The following is a 12421-nucleotide window of genomic DNA, read 5'->3' as shown; positions in this document are numbered from 1 at the left end:
CAATCAAAGATCACAATCACATAGACACACAAGTGTTTTACCCATGTTCAGACTGCGATGTGCTAAGTCGTACGTCGTGCAACTATGCTTTATATGGTGGTGCTTTCTTCCTTACAATCGTTCCTTCTTTTCTCTCTCTGCCAACCTCCCCTTCCACGCAGCCTTGGGCCTCCATTTATATGATCAGGGGATTTTTTTTTCGAAATGGGCATTAAAACCCCGGCTTCTACATCATGATGATGCACACAGCCTTTTTATTAAGAAGTTACGAGTACAGTATTCTTTGCATGGGTTCAACGTGTCAGGGCATACATGTTGCCATGCAGGACACGCTGCAAAATCGCAGGCGTTGGTGGGGTCTTGCCTGTCGATCATGTCCCAGCTACCGGGAGACAGCTAGCCGGGATGCCATGCTAACTCTCCTGGCGGTGTCCCAGGTGAGATCCTCCCCGACGACCTTGGTCCCACTGGGTCGCGGTCCGCACGTTGTTGGATCCAGGGACCTGGGGTCCCCGTGTAGACGACATCCATCTCCCAGCCTCTGTGCCAAAATCTTGAGGGAGAGAAGAAAGAAGCGGGACTAGTGTGGATCTGGATCCAGCCACCTCTTTGTTTGGGAGAGAAAAGCTAAATAAGAATCCTAAACAGGGAACCAGGCTCCCCTCCCACTCACTGCTGGCCAGCATAGCCGGCAATGGCAGGGGGGAGAGGCTGGTGATGGTATAAAGAGAGGGAGCTCAAGCAAGAAGGGTCTCCACAAGGATATATAGGTTGGATCGAGAGCGTCCTCTGAGAAAAAGGTAGAGATTTAACTGTTAACCTGTCATGGCTATAGCAGTTTATTCTGATTGTACACGATTTAAATTGGCTAGTGACTTTAACTATTACATGTATAAAAATTTGTTCTATAATTTACACAATTGCACGGTACAAAAGATAGAACAATGAATACATGGCCTTTGGATTTGATTGACATGCAAATTCAAGCGTATGAAATGTTGTTCTTTTGATTTATTTAATATGGCACCGCAGCAATGTACGTGCTTTGTGCTAGTCTATATATCAAAATCATGAACAGTCTTAGATACATAATCAGTAAGGTCGAGCGTGGGGCGGGAGGGCCAACCACATTTGACTGGGTGCCTCCTGCATACACCTCTCACAAGGTGTGGACCTCAAACTCTTATTTAGCCATCTCTCTCCTCTCTATACGGCATGAATGAATATAATGTCTGTCTCACCGCTTCGTATACCTGCGCCGCTGGATTATTTGAGATCTTGAGTCTAAATTATGCTGATTGGAAGAAGATCACTTCACTTCTTGCTCACTTGGCCGAGTAGGAGGTGTCGGCCTTCCAGCCCTCAGGAATGACGTCCTCGACTTCGGATTTGGTGCCGCCCTCGGTGGTGTAGCGGACTGTGAATGGGCCAGTCAGCTTATCGGGGGTGTCGATCCTCCAGACTGCTCCCCACGATTCCTTGAGCTCGATCCATTTATCCTTGCCCTTCTCCTTGATGTCCACCGCCACGACGTCGCCGTCACCGTCGACGTACTTCACTAGAATAGCCAGGTAGTTGGGGTTGGAGCCCTTCTCGACGTGGAACGTTGGCTTGGTGCCGTCTGGGTACTTGCACTTGACCCGCCTGAACTGGAGCTCCAGCTCGCCGGCGCTGCGGAGTTTCTGCTCCTCACCCTTCTTTGCCATGGACCCGAAGGCGTGGCCCGAGAGGTCGAAGTGGTAGGGTGCGATGGGCTCCTCGTTGTCGTCGGTGATTGTGACGGTGACAGCCTCGCCGGAGCAGGACTCGGGCTTGGTGCACTTGATCTCGAAGCATGAGCCGCAGCCGCGACCGTCCTTGAAGATGGGGGTGTTGCCGCAGCCGGTCATGCCGTTGAACGGCGCCTTGTCGACGTCCTTGTACCCGCATGCGCCGCCGTTGTCCTTGGGACCAGCGCCGGTCGGCTTGCCATACCAGGTGCTCTTCGCGTCCAGCCACTTGTCGCCGTACTCGGCCGTGATGTTGGGGCCCGGGGGCACCTTCGCGATGCCGTGCGCGCTGCCCAGGAACACGGCGAACAGCGCCACCACAAGAAGCACCGATGAGGAGGACGACATCTTGAGTTTTGAATTGGTTGCTGTGTATGCAGCTGTGATGGATTATGCTATGGTGTACATGGTATTTATAGGGCACAAACAAGAGCACGACGGGGGGCAAGCCGGCGATGTCGGTGGTAGCTTACGCGGCTGGCCGTTAGTCCGTGAGGCGACGGACCGAGCTTGTCCGCTGATGCAACATAAGGCTTGCCGTGAACAAGAGGAGCTCGTCTCTGACCGGTCGTGCTTACCTGTGCCCCCTGAATATAAGGTATGCTATTTTTGCATCCGTCAACAATCTGCATGCAGCCACATCCGCTGTGAGCTTGGCTTGGATACGGAATGTGTAATTATCTACATAGGGCAATCAAACAGGGCGAACTTGTGTACCCTAAACAAACAACAATATGAATGATATTATTTGAATTCAACGTTTAACATATTACCCCATTTAGTGATACCTTTACCAAAATGTCCATTGACAAAACTTCGATCGGTTTTTCTCAACCCATTTTAGCATTCTGCATGTTTTGCTAGATTGGCATGCTATAGATCGATGTAGCGTAACAAAATATGTAAAGTCTCCACACTGCCCAATGGATATGCGTCACAAAAGAAGGGTCCAAAGTTTATAAAAGGAATGATCTAAACAAATGTTCACTTGATAGGATAATAATTGTCACTAACTAGGGGGGAAATTCTAGAATTCGCTCTTTTCAAATTGGATTCAGTGACACGACCAACTAGCATCGACATTTTTAGTGCTATTCTATAAAATTCAAAATGATACAACTCTCGGGTCACGGGTATGACTACTTCAAAAAATAAAATAATGCCTACACATTTTGACATTTTTTTCCAACTTTCATACTTTTCATCTTGTGATTTACTACGTGGCAGATGAATTTGTATCGATTACAACATGGATAATTATTAAAACGTGGGATGGCAACTCGTGCACTATTGTCTTGTATATAAGAAACTTGTATAAGCTCATGGGGGATCTAGTTTTGAATCCCTCGGCGACACCAAAACCAACGGATTGCGAATCCATCAGCTACAATTGACTTGTTTGAAATAATTTTTTAAACTAATTAACAAAGAGGTGACATCGATCTTTTACGTGGAATTTAACTCAGTCCCACCAAATCCGGCTGAGGGTGGAACCACTTAGAAATGGTAGCAGTGGTTTTATTAAATCGATATGTATGGAGGTATAGCAGTATGAGTTGTGGAGTATGAGTGCGACAAGTAATCTTGTACGAGGGCATTTTGTCATTCTTGTAACAATGTCTTCAATAACTTAAATAAAGATGTTTCGTGAATCAATCAGTGCGAAAACCAGGGCTCCTACCATCATAAACTGAAGAATTAATATACGTTACACTTTGATTCGAATTAACAGGTAAACATAGTACTCCTTTCATATTAATTATCGCTCATATATATGTATGTATGTGGAGATATTTTACTTGTAAATACATTCATATTAGAGACAAGTAATATAAATCGGAGGAAGTATCTTCCTTCTCAAGAACTGTCCATGATGTGACTGCGCCGCTTTAGGCGAGGGAGAGTTCAGCATACCGATGCTGACAAGGAGGAGGTCGCCTTGCCCCCTCGAAGAAGCATGCCGCGGTACAAAGGAAGAGATCACTATGTACTGTATGCCACCACAAGTGAGCTTCCCTCGCTGCACCACATTGAGGAACTTGACCCCGCGTGACGCCTTGGAGGATCTCGCCGCTTGTGCCACTGCCATCGATCTTGTGTTTTTTGTGAATTGAAAGAACAAGTCTTAATCAACACAAGATGGTTTCATTGGCACTTCGGGCGTCGTGTTTTTTCCCGGTTAATCGTGGGGCCATTTCCTCCTAAGCTTACGAGCAACGACTTTCCATAATGTACAGTATAAGCGCTTCCCCCGCAAGAGTTTCATGTGGAATTGTTTCTAAAATTGTCTGAAATTGTTTCTAAAACAATTCCTTGTTGCTAAACCTTTGCAACGACTTTCTATGATACTAAAACTTTGCACGAAAATGCGACTTAAATCTTTGGAATTGTTTCTAAAATTGTTCTCAGACACGTGGGTGCCCGATGTGTATCGTAGTATCTTACGATTTTACGATATTATCATGACTAATCGATACAATCGTGGCATCTTAATCTGGTATATTATATTACTATCCCAATACGTATCATGGTATCTTAATCTAATATTATCGTACTTATATCCCTATATATACATGGTATATATCGTGCCATATCGTGGTATCTTTATAATGAGGACATCCCTACTACACTACTACCTCCGTCATTGCAAGATGAAGACGATGTTGCTGTGAAGTTCAAGTCCAATGAAGACAGGATTGGACCAATGACACGAGTCCGTGCGAAGTTACTCAAACAACAGGTGAACTTGTTCCTAAGTGACACTTTGATCGATGAGAACTTTATACTGCATAAGTCATATTACTTATGTATGATCAGGTATGAGGAGGGATCAAGCATCGCACGAGGAGGAGAGAAGCAGCTGGACAAGAAGCTGGACGTGAAGCTGGACATGGATCTGGTCATGAAGATGGACAAGAAGACATCCCATGGAAGTGCGCGGGAGGAGAGGGAGGCATGCACGAGGGGAGAAGAAGAAGTCCAATCCGGCGCCAGGCCCGGACAGACCGGCCGCCAAGCCGGCGCGCCCGGTCCCAGGCCCGGTCCAACCGGGCGCCCGACCGGCCCAACCCGGCGCCGACCGGATCCCCAGCTTGTGCCAAACGGGCACTATCCAGTAAGCCCGGACGCTTAGCCCGGTCTGTTGGAGATATGCCCAAGAGGCAATAATAAAATGGTTATTATTATATATCTTTGTGTTTATGATAATGTTTACATACCATGCTATAATTGTATTAACCGAAACATTGATACATGTGTGTTATGTGAACAACAAGGAGTCCCTAGTATGCCTCTTAACTAGCTTGTTGATTAATAGATGATCATGGTTTCGTGATCATGAACATTGGATGTTATTAATAACAAGGTTATGTCATTATATGAATGATGTAATGGACACACCCAATTAAGCGTAGCATAAGATCACGTCATTAAGTTATTTGCTATAAGCTTTCAATACATAGTTACCTAGTCCTTATGACCATGAGATCATGTAAATCACTTATACCAGAAAGGTGCTTTGATTACACCAAACGCCACTGCGTAAATGGGTGGTTATAAAGGTGGGATTAAGTATCCGGAAAGTATGAGTTGAGGCATATGGATCAACAAATGGGATTTGTCCATCCCGATGACGGATAGATATACTCCGGGCCCTCTCGGTGGAATGTCGTCTAATGTCTTGCAAGCATATGAATAAGTTCATAAGAGACCACATACCACGGTACGAGTAAAGAGTACTTGTCAGGAGACGAGGTTGAACAAGGTATAGAGTGATACCGATGATCAAACCTCGGACAAGTAAAATATCGCGTGACAAAGGGAATTGGTATCGTATGTGAATGGTTCATTCGATCACCGAAGTCATCGTTGAATATGTGGGAGCCATTATGGATCTCCAGATCCCGCTATTGGTTATTGGTTGGAGAGAGTACTCAACCATGTCCACATAGTTCGCGAACCGTAGGGTGACACACTTAAGGTTTGATGTTGAAATGGTAGAACTTGAATATGGAATGGAGTTCGAATATTTGTTCGGAGTCCCGGATGAGATCCCGGACATCACGAGGAGTTCCGGAATGGTCCGGAGAATAAGATTCATATATAGGAAGTCATATTCCAAGTTTGGAAATGATCCGGTGCATTTATGGTAGGTTCTAGAAGGTTCTAGAAAAGTCCGGAAGAAATCACCATGGAAAGTGGAGTCCCGGAGAGACTCCACCTTGCATGGCCAGCCAACCCTAAAGGGGAGGAGTCCAAGGTGGACTCCCCAAGGGTGGCCGGCCAACCCCCCAAGGAAGGGGTGGGAGTCCCACCTTGAGTGGGATTTCCCCCTTGAGTAGGTTCCCACCTATGGGAGGTTTTGTTGTTGGGGTCTTATTCGAAGACTTGGACTACAACTCTTGGGGCTTCCACCTATATAATGAGGGGCATAGGAGAGGGGGCTGACCACCACAAGCCCATAGCTTGGCCGCACCCCTAGGTGGCCGGCCACCCCCTCTCCCAAACCCTAGCCGCCCTCTCTCCTCCTCTTCTCCCGCACGCTTAGCGAAGCTCCGCCGGAGATCTCCACCGCCACCGCCACCACGCCGTCGTGCTGCCGGATTCAAGGAGGAGCTACTACTTCCGCTGCCCGCTGGAACGGGGAGAAGGACGTCGTCTTCATCAACACCGAACGTGTGACCGAGTACGGAGGTGCTGCCCGATCGTGGCACCGTGATCAAGATCTTCTACGCGCTTTTGCAAGCGGCAAGTGATCGTCTACCGCAGCAATAAGAGCCTACTCTTATAGGCTTTGGAAATCTTCAAGGGTTAGTCTTGATCATCCCCTCGTTGCTCCTCGTCTTCTAGATTGCATCTTGGCTTGGATTGCGTTCTCGCGGTAGGAAAATTTTTGTTTTCTATGCAACGAATCCCTACAAGTGGTATCGCAGCCGTGTCTATGCATAGATGGTTGCACGAGTAGAACACAATGGTTTTGTGGGCGTTGATGCTCTTGTTATCTTTAGTTTGAGTACTTTGCATCTTCGTGGCATAGTGGGATGAAGCGGCTCGGACTAACTTTACATGACCGCGTTCATGAGACTTGTTCCTCGTTCGACATGCAACTAGTATTGCATAAGAGGCTTTGCGGGTGTCTCGTCTCTCCTACTATAGTGAAGATTCAATTTACTCTTCTATTGAAAACATTAGTATCAACGTTGTGGTTCATGTTCATAGGTAGATTAGATCTCTCTCGAAAACCCTAAACCACGTAAAATATGCAAACCAAATTAGAGACGTCTAACTTGTTTTTGCAGTGGTTTGGTGATGTGATATGGCCATAATGTGATGATGAATATGTATGAGATGATCATTATTGTATTGTGGCAACCGGCAGGAGCCTTATGGTTGTCTTTAAATTTCATGTTGAGTAGTATTTCAAAGTAGTTGTAATAGTTGCTACATGGAGGACAATCATGGAGACGGCGCCATTGACCTTGACGCTACGCCGACAATGATGGAGATCATGCCCGTTGATGATGGAGATCATGTCCGTGCTTTGGAGATGAAGATCAAAGGCGCAAAGACTAAAGGGCCATATCATATCACATATGAATTGCATGTGATGTTAATCCTTTATGCATCTTATTTTGCTTAGATCGCGACGGTAGCATTATAAGATGATCCCTCACATTAATATCAAGATAATAAAGTGTTCTCCCCTCGTATGCACCGTTGCATAGTTCGTCGTTTCGAAGCATCTCGTGATGATCGGATGTGATAGACTCAACATTCACATACAACGGGTGTAAGCCATGTTGCACACGCAGAATACTTGGGTTTGCTTGACGAGCCTAGCATGTACAGACATGGCCTCGGGACAACGGAAACCGAAAGGTTGAACACGAGTCATATGGATGATATGATCAACATGTTGATGTTCACCATTAAAGCTACATCATCTCACGTGATGATCGGTTTTGGTGTAGTGGATTTGGATCGTGTACCACTTAACAACAATGAGGGATGTTGTATTAAGTGGGAGTTCATTAGTAATTAGATTAAAACATGAACTAATTATCATAAACATAGTCTGAGTAGTATTTTGAATTAATTTTGTAGTATTGGCATCCGTTTTCTACCATGTGCTAGTCTTGTTATTGAGATAGAAATACTGTTAAAATCTGACAAGAAACTTTACGGATTGGTACCGTATTGTTAAAAGAATCAAGAAATGATTATGTCCTATTGCAAACTTTTAGTAAACCTCACATTGTTGATTCAGAGAGCTATGGTTTCAATTAGTACCTAAAGTTATCTTGTCTCCGTGAAACTTGAAGTTCAAATCTGTTTGAAAAGTAAGGAGCTGAAAATTTAGTTTTCATAAATAATCAAGGTATGAGATATATATGATATCTAAGACCTTATTGCAAGATGATAGAATATAATTTGGTGAGACTACATAAACTCATAAGTTTTATGGGAATGTACGAAGGTTGAAGACGCAAGGCGTCCCAATCCTCCAACTATTGGGGCACTAATAAAATTCGCATATCCATGAAGTTATCATCCTTAGTATGCACCGTTGCTAAGACTCGTCGTTTCGAAGCATCACGTGATGATCGGGTGTGATAGATTCTACGTGTGCATACAACGGGTGCAAGCCAGATTTGCACATGCGAATACCAAGGTTAAAACTTTACAAGCCGAGCATGTACAGACATGGTCTCGGAAAGTCGTCATGATATAATGGATAAAATTATGAGTGAAATTATTCATCATATTACAAAGTTACTAATAGTGAAATCTGAAACACTTGTCATATGATGATCAACTTAAAGTAAGAACCTCAAGGTTATTGGTATTTGACCAACAAACCTAGAAGTTAATAATGTTAAAGTGTTTTTCCGAATAAAGAGGAAAGCTAAAAGAGAAACCGCAAAAGATATTTTGGCAAAAAGAAAAGAAAAGACTAGAAAGTCTAGCTCAGGTGTATATAAATGATATACATGTTATGGTTGTATTCCTAGTTAAGTCACACTATGAAATTCTTGGGTATAAGTACTATATTGGTTGGTATGAAGTGTCATACAAAAACAACGCAATACAAGAATACTATGGCCTAAGTGACTCGATAAGGAATATGGTAATAATGCACGTCCGGAACATAATAAAGTGTTATTATGTTTGTCGTTGGCATTCTACCTAACCCTTAGAATTTATAATAAAGAGCTTAATAAATTGTTATTTTGCTCGGTCAAATAAAAACAATGAGTTGTTCAAATTATGACATTACTCCATGTACGATGGATAAGTTATTATAAATCTTAATGGTGAAACACACACACATAATACTGACGCTAAAATTCCATAAGGCAAATGATTTGAATTCCACTTATTTGTGGAACCGCCATTTAGGTCATGTTAGAAAGGAACACATGAAGGAACTCCATGCAAATGGATTTTTGGAGTCATTTGATTTTTTGAATCGTTTGGCGCTTGCAAAATCTTTTCTAAAAATTAATGACTGAAATACCGTTCATAGGCCGAGAGTTGAACGGGCAACTAACTTAGTGAAAACATACATAATGATATATGTGGTTCATCGGGCATAGTTGTGTGCGGGAGATTCTTATACTTCATGAAAACTTCCAACAATAAATTGAGTATATATGTGGATATATTCAATAAGGAAGAAGTTTGAAACATTTGAATGGATTCAAATAAATTTCAGCATGAAGTGGAAATCATCATAATAGAAAAATCAAATATCTATGATTGGATCATGGTGGAAATATTTGAATTACGAGTTTTAGCGAACATCTAAGAGAGTTATGAAATTGTTCTACAACTCACGTTTCTTGGAGTATCATAGTGATGATGAAGTATCCAAGAGATGTATCCAAACCTTGTTGGATCAATGATGAGATAAGATATTGACGCCATTATATTTTTGTGGATTATGCTTTAGTGACTACCGCTTTTACACTCGAATAGAGCATCATCATGATCCGTTGAAATGACACCATACGAGTTATGGCATGGGTATGAACCCCGATAGTCTTTTCTTAAATTTTGGTATGCATAGCATAAGTAAATAAGTTTACAACCAAAATCGGATGAATGTCTTTGTTGGTTATCCCGTAGATTTGATTGGGAATTCTTCCCACGAGATAAAGACAAAAGTGTTTGTCAATGTTTCTTATTTCCGAGAAATTGTTTCTAGTGAAGTATTTGAGTGGGAGGACAATATAATTTGATAAGGTTTATGAACCTGAGCATAGCGCAGCATCGGAAATTGGTTCTGGAAGCGACCACGACGATCATGGCTCCCATGACTACAAAGTGTTTTAGCCATGGAGATCAAAATACATATTGAACCTTGTAGGTATGGTTAAACTTTGTGATCAAATAAATGATTTGTGGACAAAGGATTGATTGTGAACAATGATAAACCAACTACAAACAAAGAAGTTATGATGGGCCCTGACTCCGTTAAAATGGCTATACACCATGAAATCCAAGATAGATGAATACTTTTTGAAAGTAAATGGATCTATAAAATTGATGGACTTGGATGAAATATCCTTGAAAGAAGCTCGACTTGTCGAAAAGTTGTTTACGACAAAGTTCAAAGAGTTGACTACGATAAGATTAGATCTTCCATAGTAATGCTTATAGTCTATGTGGATTATTCTAGTAATCACTACATATTTCTTTTATGAGATATGCTAGTAGGATGGCAAAATACATTTCTTATCAGAAGAGTGTATTAAAAGTGTATACAAGATACAACCAAGAGTTTTGCTAGTCCGTGGAATACTAGATAGGTATACAAACTTCAATTGGATGAAGTGAGTATCGAGGAGTTGGAATCTTCACCAGATGAAATAGTCAAAGAGTTTTTGATTTCATCAGAAACGATGAAGAGGCTTGATACGTCTCCGACGTATCGATAATTTCTTATGTTCCATGCCATATTATTGATGATACCTACATGTTTTATGCACACTTTATGTCATATTCGTGCATTTTCTCGGAACTAACCTATTAACAAGATGCCGAAGTGCCGCTTGTCGTTTTCTCTGTTTTTGGTTTCAGAAATCCTAGTAACGAAATATTCTCGGAATTGGACGAAATCAAGTCCCAGGGTCCTATTTTGCCACGAACCTTCCAGAAGACCGAAGAGCATACGAAGTGGGGCCACGAGGGGCCACCACCATAGGGCGGCGCGGCCCAGGTCTTGGCCGTGCCGACCTGTGGCGTGGGGCCCTCGTCAGCCCTCCGACTCCGCCCTTCCGCCTACTTAAAGCCTCCGTCGCGAAACCCCTGATGCGAAAAACCACGATACGGAAAACCTTCCAGAGACGCCGCCGCCGCCAATCCCATCTCGGGGGATTCTGGAGATCTCCTCCGGCACCCTGCCGGAGAGGGGATTCATCTCCTGGAGGACTCTACACCGCCATGGTCGCCTCCGGAGTGATGAGTGAGTAGTTCACCCTCGGACTATGGGTCCATAGCAGTAGCTAGATGGTTGTCTTCTCCTCATTGTGCTTCATTGTTGGATCTTGTGAGATGCCTAACATGATCAAGATCATCTATCCGTAATGCTATATGTTGTGTTTGTCGGGATCCGATGGATAGAGAATACCATGTTATGTTAATTATCAAGTTATTACCTATGTGTTGTTTATGATCTTGCATGCTCTCCGTTATTAGTAGAGGCTCTGGCCAAGTTGAAGCTAGTAACTCCAAGAGGGAGTATTTATGCTCGATAGTGGGTTCATGTCCGCATTGATATCCGGGGAGTGACGTAAACCCCTAAGGTTGTGTTGTGCTGTTGCCACTAGGGATAAAACATTGATGCTATGTTCGAGGATGTAGTTATTGATTACATTACGCACCATACTTAATGCAATTGTCTCGTTGCTTTGCAACTTAATACCGGAAGGGGTTCGGATGATAACCTCGAAGGTGGACTTTTTAGGCATAGATGCAGCTTGGATGGCGGTCTATGTACTTTGTCGTAATGCCCAATTAAATCTCACCGTACTTATCATGACATGTATGTGCATTGTTATGCCCTCTCTATTTGTCAATTGCCCGACCGTAATTTGTTCACCCAACATGCTTTTATCTTATGGGAGAGACACCTCTAGTGAACTCGTGGACCCCGGTCCATTCTTTAATACCGAAATACAAATCTGTCGCAATACTTGTTTTATCGTTTTCTCTGCAAACAATCATCTTCCACACAATACGGTTAATCCTTTGTTACAGCAAGCCGGTGAGATTGACAACCTCACTCGTTTCGTTGGGGCAAAGTACTTTGGTTGTGTTGTGCAGGTTCCACGTTGGCGCCGGAATCCCCGGTGTTGCGCCGCACTACATCCCGCCGCCATCAACCTTCAACGTGCTTCTTGGCTCCTCCCGGTTCGATAAACCTTGGTTTCTTTCTCGAGGGAAAACTTGCTGCTGTGCGCATCATACCTTCCTCTTGGGGTTCCCAACGAACGTGTGAGTTACACGCCATCAAGCTCTTTTTCCGGCGCCGTTGCCGGGGAGATCAAGACACGCCGCAAGGGGAGTCTCCACTTCTCAATCTCTTTACTTTGTTTTTGTCTTGCTTTATTTTATTTACTACTTTGTTTGCTGCACTTATATCAAAACAC

General features: G+C 43.5%; 1 protein-coding gene across 1 annotated transcript; it reads right to left on the bottom strand.

Annotated features, from left to right (window-relative positions):
* Positions 1-1325: 1325 nt before the first annotated feature.
* On the bottom strand, positions 1326-2117 carry LOC124694568 (pollen allergen Lol p 1-like). The gene has a single exon (XM_047227539.1). The coding sequence runs from the start codon at positions 2115-2117 to the stop codon at positions 1326-1328; it is 792 nt and encodes a 263-aa protein (XP_047083495.1).
* Between the last annotated feature and the right edge of the window lie 10304 nt (positions 2118-12421).

This window comes from Lolium rigidum, chromosome 3, assembly GCF_022539505.1.
Source record: "Lolium rigidum isolate FL_2022 chromosome 3, APGP_CSIRO_Lrig_0.1, whole genome shotgun sequence".
Lineage (NCBI taxonomy): Eukaryota > Viridiplantae > Streptophyta > Magnoliopsida > Poales > Poaceae > Lolium > Lolium rigidum.
Note: the sequence above shows the minus strand (reverse complement) of the source record. Positions and strands in the feature narration are given on the sequence as shown.